Raw genomic sequence first — 20,066 nt, forward strand, 5'->3', positions numbered from 1 at the left:
GCGCCACTGAAAAAACAAGAAACGCACCTTCTGCTATAAAAATTTGCTTGATTTGAAGCAGACTTGCTGGTATTGCAAGTGGCATAAGTAGAGCAGCGATGGCTCAGGGGATAGAGCGTTCGCCTTCCAATAAGATGAACCGGGGTATGATCCCGGCGATGGCTGGTAGACACGAATTCCGCATCCGGCTTGCACCGACCACAGTGCTAACGTGAATTATCTTCAGTGGTAGACGGATCATGGGTTAGAGTCCCCTTGCCGTCAGGCTAACCGAGTGAGGTTCTCGTGGTCTTCCTCTCCACGTAACGCAAATGCTGGTTAGTTCCATCAGAAAGTCCTCCGCGAAGGCAAATTTCTCCCAATACTTGATCCAGAAGTTCCCTTGTCTTCTGGATTGGGTTCAAAATTACAAGGCAATGGAGTTGAACATTAGCGGTCGTAAACCCAAAAATTGGGTCGGCTGTTCAAAGACGGTTATAAAATATAAAATAAGAAGTGGCATAAGTAACAACAACAATATTAATACAATGCTAATACATTTAATACAATATTTATGCAACGTCTTTTAATGTATATCAAATTTGTGTTAACTAATGAAAACGATAATATCGCGATCATTATTGTTAACGATAAATATCGAATTCGATAATTTCGATCACAACCATTATTAAGAACAATAAATAACGAAAACGATATGATTAGTTTTGAACTGCAAGGATTATTTTTTAATACGATTACATGAACAGCATCGATGACGATAATTATCGATTCATATATTATCTCTAGTGTTGATAAATGAGTAACGAAAATATTGATCTCTATCTAGAAGATAATATTGCAATATACCAAGAAATACCCACATGTATCACCCACATTATAATCAGGGCCTACTTTAAAGAGTTGAAATTATTAGCCAATAAATTAGCCAAATATCAAAAATATTCGCCAATTTTCGAAAGTCTTCGCCAAATGCAAATCTTAACAATTTTTCATGATTAATATTTTTCTCATAGAAACCTATTTTACTGACTTTCGCAGGCTTATATAATTTGGACCCAATTCTAATTGCTTAAATCTACCGAAAATTATTGTAACCTGATAAAAAATACTGATGCGCTTAGAAAAAATCATTATACTTAATTTTGAGGACCGAGTTAAATATATATTTTTCTTACCTGTGCAAAAAAATCATTCGTCAATATTTTTCTTTCCAGTGCAAAAAAATCATTCGTCAATATTTTTGCCAAAACACAATTTCATTTGCAAAATTTACGATTTTATCGCATTTGGTGAGATGGCGAATGCTTAGCACGGGCCCTGATAATATCACTAATACTATTATCCCCTTTCGCTGGTTATAAACATCATGTTATCAAAATATTATTAACAAACATCGACGTGGAAGTGTTTGTATACTTCATAACACGATCAAAAACTTTAATCTAAATGATTTTTTATTTTCTATTCCTTTATTTTCAACATGATAATGTATACGTGCGTGATACCATATCGTAACTTTCTAGGTACAAGCGGTTACTGTCACTTTAAACGACGTATTAAATACCTGATTTATTGCTGTCCGTTATTACGACAATTCATAATAGAGATAAAAGTTGTGGTTATATTGAGCTTGTTTCCATAAGCAAATAGACTTAGTCATTTTTTAAAAAAAGTAAAACTAGTCACGTTCGCTTTGTTTTTTTCTATATTTTTAATTTTGAACAACTATTTTGATTTAAAATGCATATCTAGGGTAGACTGCTTTTGCCTAGTGACTGTAGACTAAAATATATAGCTCGGAATTTAATATCTATAACAGGATTGATTGGCTAACAAATTTCAAAATCGTAATAATTTTTTTTAAATGAAATTTAAATGAAGTGAAATAATTATCAAAAGGTACCTTTTTTTATATTTTTTTTATAACCGTCGTTGAACAGCCGATCCAATTTTTGGGTTTACGAATACTAATTTTAACTACGGAGCTTTGTAATTTTGAGCCCAATCTAGAAGACAAGGGAACTCCTGGATCAAGTATCAAGTATTGGGGGAAATTTGCCTTCGTGGAACTTTTTGATGGAACAAAACCGCATTTACGTTACATGGAGAGGAAGACCACGATAACCTCCTACGGTTAGCTTGACGGCAGGGAGCGTCTAACCCATGATCTGTCTACCACTGAGGATATTTCACGTCAGCATTGTGGTCGGTGTGAGTTGGATGCGAAATTCGTATCGACTAGTCATCGCTGGGATTCGAAGTCGGTTCACCGCAATGGCAGACGAACGCTCTATCCCCCGAACCATCGCGGCTCTAAAAATTAACCCTTGATCGGGATCGAACTCTGGACCCTTCGGTCTGCAAATTTCTTTGCTAACTAGCCCGTGGCGCTACTGGCCATGCCAAAATGTTGATTTAAATTGTAAGTTGTCAAGGGGGTATGATAGATATATGCTCAACAAAAGACGCATTCTTTTAAAAATTGTTCAAGATTTCTAAAAATACCGGAATAACTTTTTTTGATCGAAAGAAGATAAGTTAACCGTTGGTTGCTCACACATTGTTTCATAAAAACAAGGGTTTAGAATTGTAAAATTGTGTGTTTCTTTTCAACTTTACTGATACCGGAAATCAATAAAAATGTTTACAATTTTGCCCTTTTTCGTAAAATAATGCTCACTTAATCAGTAGAAAAATGTGTTTCCCTCAAAAAATTTTTGTTGTTATAGAGGCTAGTAATTTATAACTTGTTATAAACATTCTTATTTTATATATTTAATGTTTGCATTTTGATGGAAATTTGCCACCATAACGAACTGTTCGTAACATTCCATGCTCGTTACATCAAAATTTTACTGTTATTAAATTTCTCTATTTAATTCCTTTATTTCAAGAGATCGAATAGTTTCATTTTTAGAAGGAAGGCAATTTATGACAAAATTCAGACTTTATCTAATCATATTAAACTTTTGATTAATATTACAAATTAAATCAACTTTTACTTTTATGAAAATTTAAATTAAAAGTTTTACTATCGGAATTTAACTAGTAAAATGTTTTTTTCTTTTTTTTTTTTTGCGTATGGAAGATCTGAATTTTAAAAAGGCTGAAACAAATGAAAAAGATGATTGAGAGTTTTAAAAATATTAACTATCGAAACATTAAGACGTTGATGTTTCTAATTCTTAATGTGATTGAAATGTGTTTAAGAAATTATATATTTGATTTTGATTTATACGCTTTAATTAGTTTTGAATAAAAATACAGTACTTTATTTTTTTATAAATATTTTTCCTTGTAAAAATAATGTTACAGATGTTTTTCTAATATGAAACCGAAATATATTTAGCTAGATTTTCAAACAGTTTTGTTAAAATTAGTTAATAAATGATGACCTCGAGTGCACATTGCCTACGCTGGAAAAAATAATGTAGAGTTTTACTATTTTTTAATATTCGACGTCAACAGCTTTAAAAAAATGGAAAACGTATAAACACTACACTGTTAAAATTTTCATTCTAAAACTTATGGTAAAATTAACCGGCCGCAGTCTGTTCATCCGATTAACAGTAAAGTTTACGGTAAAAACATTTTTTATCTTTACGTTTTTTTTTAACCATTTACAATTAGCATGGTTTCAAAACCGTAAAAAAGAAATTTAACTAAAGGCAGGAGCTAGGCTTTTTGTTAGGTAATGGGCATTGGGTGAGAGCGGGAAACTGGAAAATCTTCATGAGTTAAAAGGAACAGCTGAATTATAGTGATGTCACAATCGGGACTCGAACTCCAGTTCTGTCGGTCATGTGACTGACAGAGTAGTCGCAAAGTGGCTTCATAAGCTGGGCATAGTGGGTGCGATAAAATTCTGGTTGTTTATTAAGTGAAAGTAGTTTAAAAAAAATAGTGCGTGGAGTCCCTCCGCGCGGAAGAAATTAAACTTCGCAACCTGCGACGTTAATTGTAGAAGAATCAGCAGTCGTAGAAGGATCCCTAGTTCTATTCAACGACTCTTTTTCCTGCTCCGCTCACTTCCGTGCTCTGTAATCACGGTAATATTGTGCATTTTTCCCTCGTGGACCTCTTGAACCAGTGGAGGTGCTTGTGGTTGCCTCATCGTCTCGCCCTGGAAAATGTATTTGCATTAATAATGTATGTGAATGCGTCATAATGTAATTTCAGAAGAGAAAACCTAACAATCAATTGATATTCACAAGAGATGTACCTTGACATAACCTTAAATCCGTCACATTGTCCTGGGATTATTTTCACTCATTTTTTACAATTGTTATCCACTAAATTTGAAAATAAAAAATACTACCCTATTATATTATATGTGAATCAAAACAAACTAAAAACATATTTATAGAAAAACAGTACTTTTATGACTTTTATGCTAGTGAGAACCAAAACAATATGGAAATGAATGAGGGAAAACTGGATCCTACCACGTGAATACCCGGCCAAAAAAATGTAGCGTTAAACGTTTAACGCAACCTTGTTGGAAGTCGCATAAGAAGTATAACTTCAATAAACAGTTTTTCTCACAGTTTGATTACCATCTCATTTATGGTTATTTGATTGCCTAGTTTGAATGGTGTACAATAACAATTAAATAAATTGTTATTTAACTATTTTTTTCCGAGAAATTTCTGACAGTGTATAGGGTTAAAATGTCTAGATTACCGCACGATTACAGTTTAATGTGAGTGCAACGTTTCACTGTAATTTATCTAGTGACAACAGTTTTAAATAAAATAGGAAACGTATGGATATTTCCGATTGCCTTGACTAGCGGTTCCCAAGTTTTGGTATCCGAAATGATCCGGTTTCTTTCAAGAATCTTGGCAATATAAACATACTGTGAACATACTGACGAAGAAAAAAGATTTTGAAAATGTTTCATGAGTCGTAGGAAATTTTTTAAATTATGAATTTGTTCTTGGATAATGCTGAAAACTGAATAAAATAAGTTGAACGTTGAGACTAGTTATCAGATAAGCTTAATTTTTTATTTTTGAATTCGGTTATTTTAGTTAGTAATAAACATAATACTTTAATAATAAATATTTATTTTAAATTTTATAAATTTTAACTTCTTCCAAATTTATTCAATATATCTATATTATATAAAACGCTAATACGTACGTATGTATCANCGCTGTCGTGCCACGGGTCCCTGGTTCGATCCTCGGGCCGGGCAGGGTTGACTCAGCCTTTCATCCCTTCAGTGGGTCGATAAATGAGTAACAAGTATGCTTGGGAACTAAACACTGGGGGTTCCGCGTTCGGCTGACCACCTGACCGGAACATCAACTTCTGCACCCCAGAGCCCAAGGCCAAGAAAACTGAGATGGCACAGTAGGCCTTGGCCCTCTAGGGCTGTCGCGCCACTGAGTTTAGTTTTAGTTGGTGAGATAAAATTCTGGTTGTTTAACCGTATTAAGTGAAAGCAGTTAATAAACGGTTTTTCTCACAGTTTGATTACCATCTCATTTACGGTTATTTGACTGCCTAGTTTGAATATGGTACAATAGCAATTAAATAAATTGTTATTTAACTATTTTTTTCCTGGAAATTTCTGACAGTGTATAGGGTTAAAATGTCTAGATTAACGCACGATTACAGTTTAATGTGAGCGCAACGTTTCACTACAATTTATCTAGTGACAAGAGTTTTAAATAAAATAGGAAACGTATGAATATTCCCGATTGCCTTGACTAGCGGTTCCCAAGTTTTGGTATCCGAAATGATCCGGTTTCTTTCAAGAATCTTGGCAATAATAAAAAAAAGTTTATTAGCAGTTGTGAACATGCTGACGAAAAAAAAGACCACTCACTATTTTGAAAATGCTTCATGAGTTGAAGGAAATGTTTTAAATTACGAATTTGTTCTCGGATAATGCTGAAAACTGAATAAAATAAGTTGAACGTTGAGAATAGTTATCAGATAAGCTTCATTTTTTATTTTTGAATTCGGTTATTTTAGTTAGTAATAAGCATAATACTTTGATAATAAATATTAATTATAAATTTTAACTTCTTCCAAATTTATTCAATATATTATAATTAAAATTTTTTGCTACTTTACTTTTCATTGGCATTTTACGTAAATAATTTCACACAAATAACGGAAATATTAAATAAATTATGGATTATTGATCAGCTGAAAATACAATTTTTCCTGGTTCAAAAAATTGTAACTCTCAGAACCAAGATCCTTCCACGGAGCTCTAGGGTTCTACGGAAAAACTCTTGGGCACCACTGGCCTAGATTTACACGCAATTACGTTATAATTTAAATTCAGAGTTTTACTATACTTTAATATTTGGTGTCAACAGTTTTAAATACAAAGAGAACGTGAATATAGTGATATTTTTTGCATGTTTTAACAAATTGGTGTTGAGTTTGATTAGAAAGCACTCCTTTTTGCCGCTATAATTGTGTGAGCTGATGAAGAGATTATATCTTTTTTTTTCCGGATTTCTATTAAAAATGTTTTTAATTTTTTTCAAATGGTTTTCTTTATCTCTTTTCATTTTTTACCACGTTTATATAAACTTGCCTTCGTGTATGTCTGTCCGTGTGGAATTTTGTAATCGATTTTAAACTAACTTCTCGACTAGCTACAAACTTCAAATTTGGCACATAGTTCAGAATTGGATGACAATGCATGAAAATGAAGAGAAAAAAGACATAAAGTAAACTAAAATTAAAATTTAAAAAAAAAATTATTTTCGAGATTGTCTTTTGTTGTCGATTCCATTATTTCAAATTATTATTAAATGTCAGGTGAAAAGATTTTTACTGTCGGAGTATTTTTATTGGCTGAAAAATCACGTGGTAGGATCCCATTTTTCCTCATTCATTTCCAGATTGTTCTGGTTGTCAGTAGCATAAAACTAATGAAAGTCGTAAAGGTATTATTTTTCCATAAAGGTTTTTGCATCCCTAATTTAAAATGAAAGTTCTATTATTTTAGTAGTGGTCTTGTAGTAGTCTTGACTACTCTTGACTAAGAAAAATAATCTAAATAAAAATATATATTTTTAAAAACCACGTTTTTTGTAGTGAAGAATAATAATTGAAAAGTAATAATTTTTAAAAAATATAAAATAAAAATTAAAAAAATTATAATTTAAAATAAAAAAATTCGAAATAAAAAATAATATTTTTAAAAACCACGTTTTTGTAGTGGAGAATAATAATTAAAAAAAAAATTGAAAAATGAAAAAGGTGGGGAGCATGAAATACATAACAGTATATATATACACATACATATGCATATACACAAACATATTCCACATCCACATTCAGATACAATTACAATTACAGATATACCAGTCTTCGGATCATCCTCAGGGATGTTTCCCAGACCGTCGCCAATAGCCCATTGCGCAGCTCTAGTGCGACGTAAATGAACAACAACAACAACAACAACTACAGATATACCATACACATATTCTCAGGAGCACACATACACACACTAATATAACATTACTGTTATGTATTTGATGTGCCCCGAGTTTTTCGTTTTTCAAATTTTTTTTAATTATTATTCTCCACTACAAAAACGTAGTTTTTAAAAATATTATTTTTTATTTTGAATTTTATTTTGACTATTTATTTTTATTTTGAATTCTTACTACATCACCAGCTTTATAATTGTTACAGCCTTAGGAAAAGCAAGCCTCTCTCTCTCCAAATACTTTTTAGAATTCAAAGTCAGAAAGAGCTTTAGATAACATAAAAAAATTAAAATTTAGAATTTACTTTCCTGTTTTAACACAATTGCACAATGAATAAATGAATATTAAATTTTTAACAAGTATCTTGTTTGACATCTGATCATACTTTAAGTTTGACAAAGTCAAAATGAAGAATGTAAATAGATCGTGACATCAAAACATAAAAAAATTAAAAAATAATGTTTAAATATTCGAATAGGTGATGGTGCAAACCTGTCAGGCAACATCACGTGACATAACTTCCATCTCTACTCGTTCCACATTTTAAGGAACTATGCGTAGTCGTGGAAAGTGGAATGAGTGGGATATTCAAAACTGTTTTCGTCTGCGTTTCCTAAAGTGGGAAGATATTTAAGAAAAATATATACTTTGGTGACTCATGGGCAGTTTAAATTGAATACTTTTTTTTATATTTAAAAGTCACTTAAAAAAACATTGAATCAGACTACTTGTTTTTAAACTTCCTACCATAAATAAAGCGGCTGTTTTTAAAAAAACTATTTTCAGACGCTCAGAAGAGAAACAAGTAGCCGTTTCGAAATTTGAAAAAGTGCAAAAATAGAACAAACATATACACTTCAATATATTTGTGACTAATAGGTTATTTTAAATACAATTTACATTTGAAGCAGTGCATCGTTATATTTTATTTTAGTCTTATTTCTAAAAAAAGAATATTCTCCAATTTGACTATGAAGGAAATTAAAATTTCATCGAACTCTTGTCTTTACCTTACAAGCGAGAGTAATTTAGTTAAATTTCCCATAAGCAGCAGATTAATTGATAAAATTTCTGACAAACAGTAAATAATTTGCTAAAATTCATATAAACAGTTGCTTTTTTTGGTGAAATTTACCACAAACAACATATTTGTTGAAATTTCTAATTAAACCGCAGATTATTTGATGCAATTTTCCCACAAACAATACAAAGGCTTACCCGTTATAAAAAAATAATGATATGCTATAGAAAAATTTCGTGGAGTAAATTTTAATGATAATGAATTGTGAATAAAAATAGCATTCTATACCACGTATTATTGGAAGCATATTGGTAAGTAAGACCACTGTACCATTCACTCTTACCATAGTTTCGGTACTTTATATGTTATTTAATCAAGCCATTTTATTCCAACCACTTACTGAGATGTACTGCCATGGGGTAAGAGCAAAATTTGCTAAGACCATGGCAACGGAGAGGGGGGTAATATGGAGAAAGAGGAAATCGTGCAACCTTGAGATTTTATTTAAAAAGAGTATAATTCAGTTTTTGTAGTAAAGAAAATTTTGTTTAGAGTTTCTCGTAAGCAATAGTAGACACGCATTTTTCTTAGTTAAAAATAATTAAAGATTAATAATTTTTATTTTGTAGGTACATTTGAAGAAGCGAAAGAACAAGAAAAACCGATCCTGTGCCCTCCAATGTCAGATAAACAAATGCTTGCAAAAGAAAACAATGATTATGCTTTTGACAATCCGTACTTCAAAGATGATGAATCAGACCACAAAACACCAGATGCCGCAGAAAAAGGTGAGCTCCATTTTTTTTACAAAATGCTTTTTTTAATTATCATTATTGAATGATTAAACGAGGTCTTCATAAAATTTTATAAAAATTACTTTATAATTTGAGATTATTAGGACTGCCAATTTATTCCAATGTAGTTTTAAAAAAAGCTCTGTTCTATTTTCGAAATTTCAAACAATGTACAGTGCGCAAAATAAAAATGGACCACCCTAGATAAGTTTTTATCTAATGATCGGATCTTCACATTCTAGGACTCAATCTTAGTGATTCGAGAGGGGAAATCAGACACAAAAACGTACTTTCTCTGAAAAAGCATACCTATTTTTACATGCCTATATTCTATGGATTCCAAGTTTTGAGCCCCAAAATACATGGGTTAGTCGTAATCTGAAAACTATGGTCCTAATAACTTGGTCAGGAGAGCTGTCCTAAGTTTGGACACTTAACGTTAATTTTACTTTTTGCCTATTTCATCATATCTCAAGAACTTTTAAAGCGAATTGAAAAATCTTTGCACTCAATTATAAAACTCGTTTATCCCATGCATAATGTATTTTTTTAGTAAATATTTACTATTTTTTCATTATTTTATTTAATAACAGTCGAAATAATTTTTAATTGTAAGGTAAACAATTTTTAACATCATTTTAAAAGGCAAAATAAAAAATTTGAGCGAAATCGATCTCATAGTTCTTGAGAAATCGAATTTTAAAAATATGACTTTTTCAAAATTCGATTTCTAAAGAACTATTAAACCGATTTCGCTCAAATTTTGTATTTTACCATTTAAAGTGGCAATATTTAAAAAATTATAAAAGTATAAAAGTATTGTATACCTTACAGTTGAATTTTTTTTCCCGACTATTATTAAATAAAATAATAGATATTCACTAAAAGTAATATTTTACCTGAAATTATATTTAGATTATCAAGTTTTATAGTTGTAAGCAATTTGTTTTTAAATCGCTTAAAAGATTCCCGAGATATCGTGAAATAAACAAAAAGTGAAATTAACATTAAGGGGTTCAAATTTGAACAGTTCTCCTGAGCAAACTATAGGGACCAAATATCCCAAATTGCTGCAACCCCCTATATTTTGAGGGTCAGAAATCCAAATCCGTCGTTAAAAAAAGTATGTTTATTCATAAAAAGTACGTTTTTGTGTCTGATTTTGCAACTTGAATTATCGCCTACACTAATTAAATTTTATTTTATTTTCAATCCGTCGTTGAACAGCCGACCCAATTTTAAGTTTACGACTACTAATGTTCGATTCGGTAGGCTTGTAATTTTGAACCAATCCAGAAGACAAGAAAATTCCTGGATCAGTACCCCCAGAGTTATGATTTGTTTTGGAAACGAGGAGGACTCTATGACTCGACAAAATTAACGAGCACCAGTCACGATTTACAACACTGGGAGTCATCGGCCGGAGGGGATCGAGCCCACGACCTATTGGACATGAGCCCATTGCCCTACCAAGCAGGCTATCCCGGCCCTCTCTCAAATTCACTAGCATATTTGAAGTCACCCTTACGAACCATTAAGATTAAGTCCTAGAATGTGAAGATCCGATCATTTGATCGAAAGTTATTCTGAGCAGTTCGTTTTTTATTTTGTGTATTGTTCCTCATAAAAATGTTTCCAATGTTAAGTAATAAATAATTGGTAAAAATTATTACTTGTATATTTGGTCAAATAAGTTTTCGATTCGCACAATAGGTTGTATGACGAAAAATTCTAAATGTAGGAATAACATATTAAGCTATCCAATCAATCGATCATTATTTTGACTAAAACTATTTAAGGTCTTACTTTCTATATTGCAGTTAACCAATATTTTAAGGTTTAAGAATCTGAATCCATCGTAAACTAGTTGTGAAATAAGGATTTCTGCCCGATTTCGTGACGTCACTAAGAATTAGTTCAAATTAAATACCACGTTTATGAAGACTTTTAAATGATTAAAATTACGACTTTGTTCATAGAAATCTAATTTTTTTATTAATAATTATTTATTTGTTAATTTTATAAAAAAGATTATGAGAAAATACCTAATTCATAAGTAATTATTTGTGTTACATGGGAAATTCCCAGAAAAATCATTTCAACGTTGAACTATCATTACTTTTTAGATTCATCCTTAGATTATGCGAAATTCAACCATAGATTATGCTAAATTCCCACCTTAGATTATGCTAGATTCAACCTTAGTTTATGCTATATTTAACCTTAGACTGCCTTAGATTCAACCTATGATTCTGCTAGATTCAACTGTAGATTATGCTAGATTCAATTTTTATTAAGTTAGATTCATCCTTTAGATTACGCTAGATTCAACCTTTGATTGTCTTAGATTCAACCTTAGATTATGCTAGATTGAAAATTAGATTATGCTATATTCCAACTTAAATTATGCTGTATCCAGCCTAAGAATAGCTATGCTCAACCTTAGATTATTCTTAGATTATGATAGATTCATTCTTAGATTTTGCTATAATCTGATTGAGTATAGCATAGTCTAAGGTTGAGTATAGCAAAATTATGATACGCTGATTAGGCTTAGATTATGCTAGATTCATGCTTAAATTTTGCTATACTCAACCTTAGACTATGCTATACTCAATCTTAGATTAAGCTATTCTCATTCTTAGATAAAACTAGATTCAACCTTAGAATATGCTAGATTCAATTTTTTAATTATGTTATACTCACTTTTGGATTATGCTATGCTGATCCAAGAAATATGCTCAACCTTAGAATAATGCTAGATTCGAACATAGTATCGTATAATCAAGTTTAAGAAGTACTATAATATGGTAAAGTTGCACCCTATAAGTAACAAGTTATGTATAAAGATGCAGCAAATTTGACCGATATTAGGATTTTACATGCGCAAAAATAGGTGACATAAGAATTATTATTATTAATGTTTTATTGAAGTTAAAAAAGAATATCGGTATTTATATTTCATAATTCCCACCACTTGTTCTTGAAATTAGAATTTTTATATTATTTAATATTAGTACAGGGCATTCTTTTTAAAAATAAATAGGAATCTTTCTTTTTTTAAAAAAACGAAATTCCTCTAGAAGAAATTAAAGAGTTCTAAATTAGAAGGAATGCGCACAAGCGTTTCTAAGTGCGTTGGAATATTTGTTTCGTAAGAAATTTTCTCTCTTTAACCAAACAGGTAAACGAAGGTATGTCAAGGTCAGGCATACTTCTATGCCGAATATGTATTCATCTTCGTCGTTAAAAGCTCCGAGCGTCGCCGTCAACCTTTTATTTTCTTCCACCCTTCATTCATATTTCTCATTCATTAAAAAAAAAAAACTTTTTCATTCAATTCAAAAAATATGGCTTTTTATGCATCTTGGTAACATCTGCTAAAACGGAAATATATTTCTTATTCATAAGAAAATGTCTACTTTTAATTTGAGAAGTTGGCGTCTTAGTACTCTTGGGAAAAAAACTGCTGTGTCAGATATATATTCATTCATTAGAAAAATGTCTTCCTTCAGTTTGTGACGATGCAGTCTTAATGTATCTTGAGAAAGTTTTTACAGCAGATAAATATAATCTTATACCTTAACAAACATTTCTATACAATTCAAAAACACTGTTTCTATCTACGGAAATCCTCTTTGAAACATCTGTTATAGCAGATGTAATCTTTCGTATTCTTTAGAAAATATTTTTATTCAAAATTTTTCTTTTTTGAAATATCTGTTACAGCAGATATATATTTCTTATTTCTTAAAAAATATATTTTATTCAAGATAAGAAAACGGTCTTAATTTTCTGGAAATATTTTTGAAATATTTTTTTTGGTAGATATATGTTTCTTATTCGGGCAAAATATATTTTTATTCGAGGTCTTCAAGAAATCTCTTTGAAACATCTGTTATAGCAGATATATATTTCTTATTTCTTTAAAAAAATATTTTTAATCGAAGTAAGAAAACGGCCTTTATTTTCAGGAATCTCTTTGAAACAGCTGCTATAGCAGATACGTATTTCTTATTCATTGAAAACTTTTTTTAATTTAAAATAAGAAAAAAATCTCCTCTTAGAAACATCTGTTAACAATATTTTAGAACAAATTTTTCCTGAAACAACAACAAGAAGACTCCTCTTAGAAACATTTGTTATCGGAGACTTGTGTTTCTTATTTGTTAATAAAAAATATTTTTGTTCAAAATAAGAAACCGGCCAACTATCCTTAGGAAATACCATTGAAACATGTGATATCAGATACATGTTTCTTATTAGTTAAGAAAACATTTTCATTCAAAGTTAGAAGACGGCATCAGTGTTCAGGAAATCTCTTTGGAACATCTGTTATAGCAGATATATATTTCTTATTCGTTAAAAAGAATATTTTCATTCAAAATAAGAAAACGGCCTCTACCTTTAAAAATATCATTGAAATGTCTGTTATAGTAGACACATATTTGTTGAATGTTAAAAAAAATATTTTTATTCAATGTAAGAAACCGGCGACCTATCTTTAAGAAATACCATTGAAACATGTTATATCAAATACACGTTTCTTATTAATTACAAAAAAAAAAACATTTTTATTTAAAGTTAGAAGACGGCCTCTTGTCTTCGAAACATCTTTTTAGATAATATATTTTAGCGGATGCATATTTTATATTCCAAAAATATATTTTCATACAATGTAAAAAGGCAGCCTCTGTTTTCAGAACATCTATTGTAGTCAAGTAATTTTGTCTATTCGAAAGAAAGTGGTGTATCTGCACATTTTGATAGCATCTGTTATATTTTATAAATAAATATATACATTTTCATATTTTCCTCATTGTTTAAAAATTGATCCTTTTGAATTTGACAAATGGCGTTTTTGTATACATTTTGCTGGTATTTCTTGGCACAGGTTTCTTTTTCGTTACAAATTTGTCCTCCTTTAGTTTGATGAAATGGTGTCTTTACGCATCTAGGGAACATATGATATCCTTATTATTTCTTATTCAATGAAATTTGCCTGCGTAATGTTAAAGAAAGAAAAAAAATAGTATCTTTTATATTTTGGGAATATCTTTTTAGCCGATTCATAGATTGATAAATTGAAACTTTTCTCCATATTCTGTAAGATTAATCAAGTGTTAACATTTCGCAATATGTTCTAAAGACTATATATCTTGTTCAATACCAATTACTGCTATCCACATTGCTATAAATTGCCTCTTTTTAAATTGAAGAACATCTGCTTTTCTTGCCGACTGGGTGTAAGGTGGTCGGAGAACTGACATCATGTCAGAAAGGTCCTAGGTCGAATCCCGGACAAGACATGGACGTTTTCTCCTTTTCTTCTGAGTACTATCTTTCTGATTATGGGAGCGACGTTGGCCCCGCTAATATGATGCCTCTGAAAGTGGGGTTAACGAATCTCTGCTCTTGTTATACCCAAAGGATGAATGGCAGTATCGAGGTGGGCATTGGAGAAAAAAAATCTGCTAATCATTTTATAGTATTGATTTAGTGGCATTATTATTATTATTATTAAACAAGATGCTCAAAATACAATCTTTAAACGTGTTCATGGCTGAAAGCCTTTTTTTCGAGTAAAATAAAATATCTGTAACTATCAAGATTTATTTCGTAATTTTAGCATATATATATATAAAACTGCTTCTTTTCCAAGATAAAATAGATATTGTTGAATAGTTTAAAAAAAATAGAATAAGTTTTCACCTCCCGAAAATTATCTATAACTGAAATTGTTTTTACTACCAGCTTTTCCGTCTCTCTTTCACCCCAGAACGTGTTCAGATCCGAAATTTTTTTTTTATTTCCAATGCCCACCTGTGTTAACATTTCGTCAATTCCGATTTGTCGGCTGCTCTTTCAGAGGCACCATATTAGGTGGGCTAAATGCTGCTCCCACTGTAAGAACAGATAGTACAGAAAACGAATCACGTGCTTTATTAATTGAACGTGCTTTATTAATTAAGTTAAACTATTACAGTTTTGGCGAATGAATAATTGTTAAAAATAATATGTTTTGTTACATTTTAATAAGTGTAAACATGAAAAAAGCTTAACATCGTCTTACTTATTTCACTAAAAAACTCTTTAAGGTATCTACTAAACTAGTGCTAAAATATAAATTGGAGCAAAACTTTCGAAATTGAGTTTATTATAAATTTAGAACTCCTATACTTTTAGTTTTCTAAAAATATTTTACTTTTGTTTGTTCTCTAATTATTTACGAAGTTATAGCAGTTTTTGTGCAAGGTGATAACAATGGACAGACTATTGGTTTTAAGTCTATCTCAAAATTTGGTTTCTTGTTCACAATTTTTAAAAATTTGCTTTTTTAAACTACATTCATCCCAAACTCAGTAGTATAAGCACTTAATTTTAAACTAATAGTTCAAAACATAATTGATAGCCTTCTAAATAAAATCCTCAAATGATTTTCTGTTTCGGGTGATAGACATTTTTTTACAGTGTTTTGTGTATTTTAAAAAAAAAGCTTTATTTTTACCTAAAAGCGACCCCATAAAAAGAAAATAATAATAATGATAATTTTTTTGATAGTTTTATAAGTTTTTACACATCATAAAACAAATAAACTAGTGTTATAAAATTTTATAATAATATTTAAAAAAAAACTCTCAAAACTAGTCGGATGCCTTAAAGAAAATTAAAATCAATATACACCGTCTAAACATCTCAATTATATCGTTAAGATTACGCAACCAGTCCGTAATAATACAGTGTCGTGAAAACAGACATAAAATTACAGTTTGATGGCTTGTTATTTAAAGAAATCAGCCAACTTGAAGCCAAAAGAAAGGTCAGCATTGTTAGTTCTGTTCCCTCCTATATCGCTTTCTTCTTCATAAAGATCACTTTCCATTGTGATATAAAACTAGTTATTCTCATAGAATATTACAACTCTTCTACAACACCCCCACCTACCGTTATTATTTCTAATCTTCATCCTTAACCTTGGCCATAAAAAAATGCGAGCCATTGTGTCCACTCTATTTTTCATTTTATTCCTTCTTTTATTTCCAACAGGTTGCGCAACTTTCATTCATAGCGTAGCTGCTTAATGGGATCTATAGAAGTATTTTGTACGTTTACAATTGACACTATACGCTTGGCAGAATTTGGCGACCTTATAATGAAAAAGTTGCTTTCTTTTTTTTAATTTATTTTTATCTATCGTTTTGTAGAAACAAATAGCTGCATAACCAATCCTCCTATTGTCAAATAGGGTGATTAAAAAGCCGTACTAAGGTCTGTTTTTCTTTAATGAGCTTATTTTGTTTTCGATCGTACGATTAAGATAAATGTGATTTAATTGATATGTCGATTTTATTTTATTTCATAACCGTCGTTGAGCAACTGTCCCAATTTTGGGTTTGCGACTACTAATGTTCAACTCCGTAGCCTTGTCATTTTGAACCCAATCCAGAAGACTAGGGAACTTCTGGATCAAGCATTGGGAGAAATTTGCCTTCGTGGAGGACCTTCTGATCAAACTAACCCGCATTCGCGTTACATGGAGAGGAAAACCACGAAAACCTACCACGGTTAGCCCGACGGCAAGGGGACTCTAACCCATGATCTGTCTACTACTGAGGATATTTTAAATCAGCACTGCGGTCAGTGCGGAATTTATATCGATCAGCTATGACTGTGATTCGAACCCAGTTCACCTCATTCGAAGGCAACGCTCAAATAAGTTAAAAATATTATATTAATTAATATACGAAAATATTAAAATATGTTCAATAAAATTCTACGTCAAAGGGATAAGTATAAACATCAAATGTGCTAATTTAGAGGAGAAAAAAAAATAGTTTCAAGAGAATACCTGAAGGTTTTAGCAAGAAATTAGGATGCCAGCTAAGAAAATAATAAATAAATAAATAAAAGAAGAAAAAAAACACCAACTTTTACGTTCTACCTACAAAATAAATCACAGCATGCTTCTAGTGAATTTTTTATTTTATTTTAATTTTTATCGCTTCTGTCCTAAAACGTCACGTGGTAATCATAAATTTAAGTTCGTATATCTTTCTCTCAGTCGAACTAAAAATAAAAATAAAAAATCGTTTTCAAATATTTATGCTGCTTATCGTCTGAGTACGAGATTTTAAGAGACTCAATTTGTGAGAGGTGTTTTTTATCTTGTTAAGGAGTAGAAAAAAAAGTGGCCAGATTTTTCTTTTTATAACGGTATGTTGGCAAAGTTAAACTACTTTAAAACAGGAAAAACTTGTCCTGTGATAATCATTCATACTTCATTAACAAGCGTCGCTAATTAAATCGCAAAAAAGGCATAATATAGGAATATTTTATTTTTTAGATAAAAAGGCTTACTGCTAAGACTTTTTGCGTTTCACTAATTTATTTATGTTTTGAGCGTATTTTACAAATTTTTCTATCAAATAGAAGGTTTTATTGCTTGCTTGCTTAGTACCCCCTCCGTGTTTGATTCGCAATGGTCGTTTTTTTCCATTAAAAGTTGATTTAATAAAACAAACACAATGATCGTTTTGTTTATACAATTTACAATTATTATATGTTTATGTAAGAATATTTTGTTAACCATTTAATGCATATGAAGCACCAGTGTTTCTTTTGTATTGTTTTTCTGATGTTTTAATTACAGGTAAAATATGTATACATTTCGTTATTTTTAATTATGAAAAAACAGTCGGATTTATTTACTGTACCGGGTACTGTAGTATAAGATTAAAAAAAAAAAGTACATTTGAAATTATTTTCATTTACTATACTTTCGTTAGTATACTTTTTTTTACTATACTTTTAATTACTTTCATGTACTATAATGTACATAAATCTCATGTACTATAATGTACATATATCATTGTATTGAAAGAGTTCAAGATAATTTTCGCTGTTTCCGCTACTATAGCTCAACTAAGCAATAACATCATGCTGTTTTTATTCCTACATTTCAAATCATTTTCGATGTTCCATCATTGGAATGTCGTAGCGAAATGCCTTGTTTATTAATTTTGTATAAAATTCTAAATAATATGATTGACTTCTCTGATATTATAAGTATGTCTCGACAAGTGGTACAATGAAAAACGTATTACGAAGTGCGTAAAGTTGTATATAAAATCAAAATGTATTTCTCAGTTTATAGAAGTAAAGAACAGTCTCATGTTCCAAAAATACATGACGTCGTAGATGTTAATCAGTGAGTGCTTATGCGATCCTACAATTCTTAGTCCTCAACTACTCAGTTTTCAGTGAAAAGTCACAATATTCACATATACCCTAACTAAGGCTCCTATACTATGTCTAATTCAGGGGCTCTAACCCTAACGGAAGCCTTGTTGTCTCCTCTGACGTCATAGCGGAGCGTGACTGTAATGCCATAATAGGCAGGACATATATTTCCTAGATTTTAAAATTTCTTTAATTTCTTAAATTTATTTTTAAATCATTCTTAATCGAATTTTAATTAAATTATTTAATATTTATTGCATTTTATAAAACGCTAATTCAAATATTTTATTCTTTTCTTATCAATCAATATAACGGTTAACTTTTTATTTCAATACTAATGTAAAACTCATTAATTCACTGTCGCGTCTATATCAAAAACAAAATCTATTTATACTTCTTCATTCTTTATTTCTTACCACAAAAATGTTTCAGTTACATGGTCATACTAATTCTTACCGTATTTTTGGCGATTAGCTTTCGCCAAATTATTTTTCAAATTTAATACTGGTTATGGGGGTTTTGGCTTTGTTAACTTTCGATAAATCGCCAGCCATGGATCTTGTTCCATGCTCCTAACTGTCCGTTGGGAACAGTTCACTTTACTTTTAACTTCAAATTCTTGGCTAACGGATTGGGGTGCTTCAACCTCTCATTCGCAACTGTTGAATTTATATCTTTACAGAAATTCTAGAAGAGAGAACAAGAATGATTCTCTTGATCCATTTAAGAGACTTTTCTTTATTTATTTAATAATTTTGGAATGTGACCATGTTCTTTATAAGATTTACAAAATAAATCAGTTTTTGTTAAACGATTTTTATTTATTTTCATGGGATAAATGTCCCTCCTTTATAACAAAATTCAGATATATCTCACACAACCCAAAATAATACTTAAATTCTACAAAGAAACTACATCCACTAATAGCAATACGGACTAAACTGCTATTAAAGTGACTATTTCATTTTTTCCAGTCTTACCTGTTAAATGCATTACTTCATTGAATTTGGCGTGATGGATCTTTAATGAATTTAAATATTTAATTTTCAGATAACAAAGTCAAATCAACTGCTGCCACTTGCAAAATAATTTTTCGTCACCGCAAACATATAATCATATAAAAAAATTAGTTAAAAAATAATTTAAAAATAGAAATCAGAACAAACGAATCTTCAACCGGAAGTTGAAACAGCCTCTGCATATACTGCCCCCTACCGTTGAGAACATGAAAAACGATCATGAATAAAGTCAATAAGAAACAAAAAACCTCGTTTTGTAATAATATAATATTATTAAAAAATTTTCGTCATACAGATTTCACAACATTCTTAACAAACTTTCTTCAGAATTAAATGTATTTCATGAGCTTTTTACTTTTTTTTCTGTAACTGGATTTTTTATTTGTAGTCCGTGTTTCGTCGTTAAAAAAAATAAAATAGACGATCTGTATGTATATATATATATATATATATTTAGGGAGGTTTTATGTTTCATTTGTGGGAGGTTTTTATGCTTCTGCTTTAATTGGAAGAAAAGTGCAGCTGA

At 30.5% G+C, this 20,066-nt stretch overlaps 1 protein-coding gene across 1 annotated transcript in view; it reads left to right on the forward strand.

The window, feature by feature from the left end:
* The window catches only part of LOC107442137 (uncharacterized), a 133,679-nt gene that overhangs the window by 62,340 nt on the left and 51,273 nt on the right, over positions 1–20,066 (forward strand). The window contains exon 2 of the mRNA XM_043047815.2: positions 9,117–9,275. Within this exon, the coding sequence (XP_042903749.1) occupies positions 9,117–9,275 (159 nt within the window). The remainder of the gene's footprint in view (positions 1–9,116; positions 9,276–20,066) is intronic.

Source organism: Parasteatoda tepidariorum, chromosome 10 (assembly GCF_043381705.1).
Source record: "Parasteatoda tepidariorum isolate YZ-2023 chromosome 10, CAS_Ptep_4.0, whole genome shotgun sequence".
In the NCBI taxonomy this organism is placed as follows: domain Eukaryota; kingdom Metazoa; phylum Arthropoda; class Arachnida; order Araneae; family Theridiidae; genus Parasteatoda; species Parasteatoda tepidariorum.